General features: G+C 41.3%; 1 protein-coding gene across 1 annotated transcript in view; it reads left to right on the plus strand.

Annotated features, from left to right (window-relative positions):
- LOC122635471 (myb-like protein A) overlaps positions 1-2313 on the plus strand; it is a 3507-nt gene extending 1194 nt beyond the window's left edge. Inside the window, exons 1-2 of the mRNA XM_043825724.1 lie at positions 1-286; positions 1445-2313. The exon at positions 1-286 is cut by the window's left edge and continues 1194 nt beyond it. Of these exons, the coding sequence (XP_043681659.1) occupies positions 1-286; positions 1445-2229 (1071 nt within the window). The 3' untranslated portion in view covers positions 2230-2313. The remainder of the gene's footprint in view (positions 287-1444) is intronic.
- Positions 2314-2623: the final 310 nt, after the last annotated feature.

Consider the following 2623-nt stretch of genomic DNA (forward strand, 5'->3'; position numbering starts at 1 on the left):
TCAGCGTCGGCGGCCGCGGCTTCGACTGCTGCCGCTTCATCTTCTTCCTCATCCGTACCAATTCTCGGCGACATCACGTTTCTCAATCGCAGGACGGCCAAACGATCGGCCAGGAGATGTAACAACGCGAGCGGTCGCAGGAACGCGATGACGATGGATCTCCAGAGGCTGATCAATGAGGTGCACGCGAGACCGGCTATCTGGGATCAGAAGAACGTCAACTATCACAATCGCGACGTCATACTGAAGATGTGGCGGGAGATCGCAAGAGCCTGCGAAGTTTCCAGTGAGTACAAGAGAGAGAGAAAGAGAGAAAGAGAAAGAGAGAAAGAGAAAGAGAGAAAGAGAAAGAGAAATGTTAACACACTGCTCCGTTGCAAGAGAGCGTTGAAGTAAGAGAGATAGATGATAGGTGTTATATTTATGTGTGTACTCTACGTGGATAGATAGATGTATGCGTATGGATTGAGAGAGAGAGAGAGAGAGAGAGAGAGAGAGAGAGAGGGTGAGGGTGAGGGTGGTTGGGAGGGAGGGAGGTAGAGGGTAAGAGGTTATGGTATAAAGATATAGAGGGAGCTCGCAGAGAACGTACAACTCGAAAGAATGAATCGAACTTCGAGATCTCTGTCTCTTAGTTGGAAGCGGGAAATTCAAACGACTCGACTAGCGTTCGCACTTTATCGTCGTTCTCTATCGTTTCGATTCATCGTTGATAAAAGGTTACGCGGGGGTGGTATCGTCTATATCGACGCGGACGCGTCGGGAACTAAGTTCATGCGGTAGATACTTTAGGAAGTCTGTTGATAGATGGCACTGAGCTTCGGACTCGATCGTCTTACTTTTTAGCGCGATATACCCGGGAGATTATTTTTAAATGATATATTTGTTTTATTTATACATACATATATATATATATATATATATGTCTGTGAAAGATTTTTGACTAGATTTAAATAGTATATACGTTTTCATTTCTTTTCTTTCTTTCTTTTCTCTTTCTCCCCATCCTAAATAGATCTATCGATATTGCTCCGTATTATTAATATATTTAATGGAGATATATTATAGTTCGTTTAAGAATAGAACAGTTCGCAATAACAAGAGGAGTTTGCCCTTTCGTTGGACGTCTTTTGAATAAATAGTTATCCTACTCGAATTTATGATCAGTCTCTATCTTCGTCGTCGAAAATACGTATTAACAGGAACGATCGACTTAAAGTGAGACAAACTGCTCGATAAAATGACGAAACGAACGACCTAGTAGTTGTAATCTTTTAAAAGGCCAATTCGATAAGAGGAGCAAGCTCCCGTTAATTCTTAAGCAATGTTCATTCGTAATGCGGATAAATTGATTCCGCGTATGACTTGCTTCTTGTATATTTACTTCTTCGTCTTCTTCTTCTTCTACTTCTTCCTTCTTTGTTTCTCTTCTTTCTTTTTCTAGCCGACGTCGCCAAATCGAAATGGAAGCACCTCAGAGACAACTTCAGGAACGAGTTGAAGAAGACTTATCGGGGAAAATGCGATGGGAGTCTTGGTGGCGGTAGCGAACACGATTCGAAGTGGGTCTGGTTTAGGAGCCTCTTTTTCTTGAGGGACCAAATGAATTCTAGGGTGATCGGGTGCGCCCTTAATCAAAATTGTGCGGCCCTACGTTCCTCGCCCGACGGTACGCAGATAGAACCACAAATCGATATACTCGAAGGTCACGAGGAAACCCAATTCGATGATTTAGACGGTGACTCGTGTCAATCGTTGTTATCGAACGACGACGGTCTCCATCATGTTATGCCACCTCCTAAAATGAATAAAATCGGAAGGAAACGAACCCTTATGGAAGCCATGGACAACGATTATCCTGAAATGGATAGGAAAAGGTACGACGCGTTACAGAAGAGATTGGTCCTTGGTCAAGACGAGGAAGACGACACTTACCACTTTTTAATGAGCGTCAGAAACCCTTTGAGAAGTCTTCCCCTCGATAGACAAATGTTTGTCAGGCTAAAGATCCAAGAGCTCGTCTACAACGAGATTAATTCGCAAAATCATCAGTTACGTAGCTACGACGGCTCGCAAGACGTTAAACCGTTGAAAGGACAAAACGACAATGGCAATGGCACAGCTGGTAATGGTGGAAATGGTGATGTCGTTAGCGACATGTCGAACCCTGCCTCGTTGCTACAGAATTGCGCTACCGAGGGCTCGAGCGATGACGCTTTCTTCGGCTGAAAATTTTATTTATAGTTTACGTTATTAAACTGTAAGAACAATAATTTTATTAATAGAGAATAAACGACCGTATTTTTTCAACAAGGACACGTTTCATAATAACGTAAAGAGAAATATCGTGATAATCGCGGATTAACGCGAATACATATATTTTAACAAAAAGAAAGAAAGAAAGAAAGAAAAAAACGAAAGTACTTTTCTTGCGGCGGCAGCTTTCTTTTCTTTTTCTTTTCTTTTCTTTTCTTTCTTTTCTTTTCTTTTTTTTTTTTTTAGAATATTATGTAATTAATAGGAAGAACGTGGACGACGAAAAGTGGACGATTTAAATGTGATTAATCGATCTACTTAATTCGCTTAAAATAGTTGAAATTTAACGATTTCAAAAGCTTCGATT

The sequence above is a fragment of the Vespula pensylvanica genome, chromosome 18 (assembly GCF_014466175.1).
Source record: "Vespula pensylvanica isolate Volc-1 chromosome 18, ASM1446617v1, whole genome shotgun sequence".
Lineage (NCBI taxonomy): Eukaryota > Metazoa > Arthropoda > Insecta > Hymenoptera > Vespidae > Vespula > Vespula pensylvanica.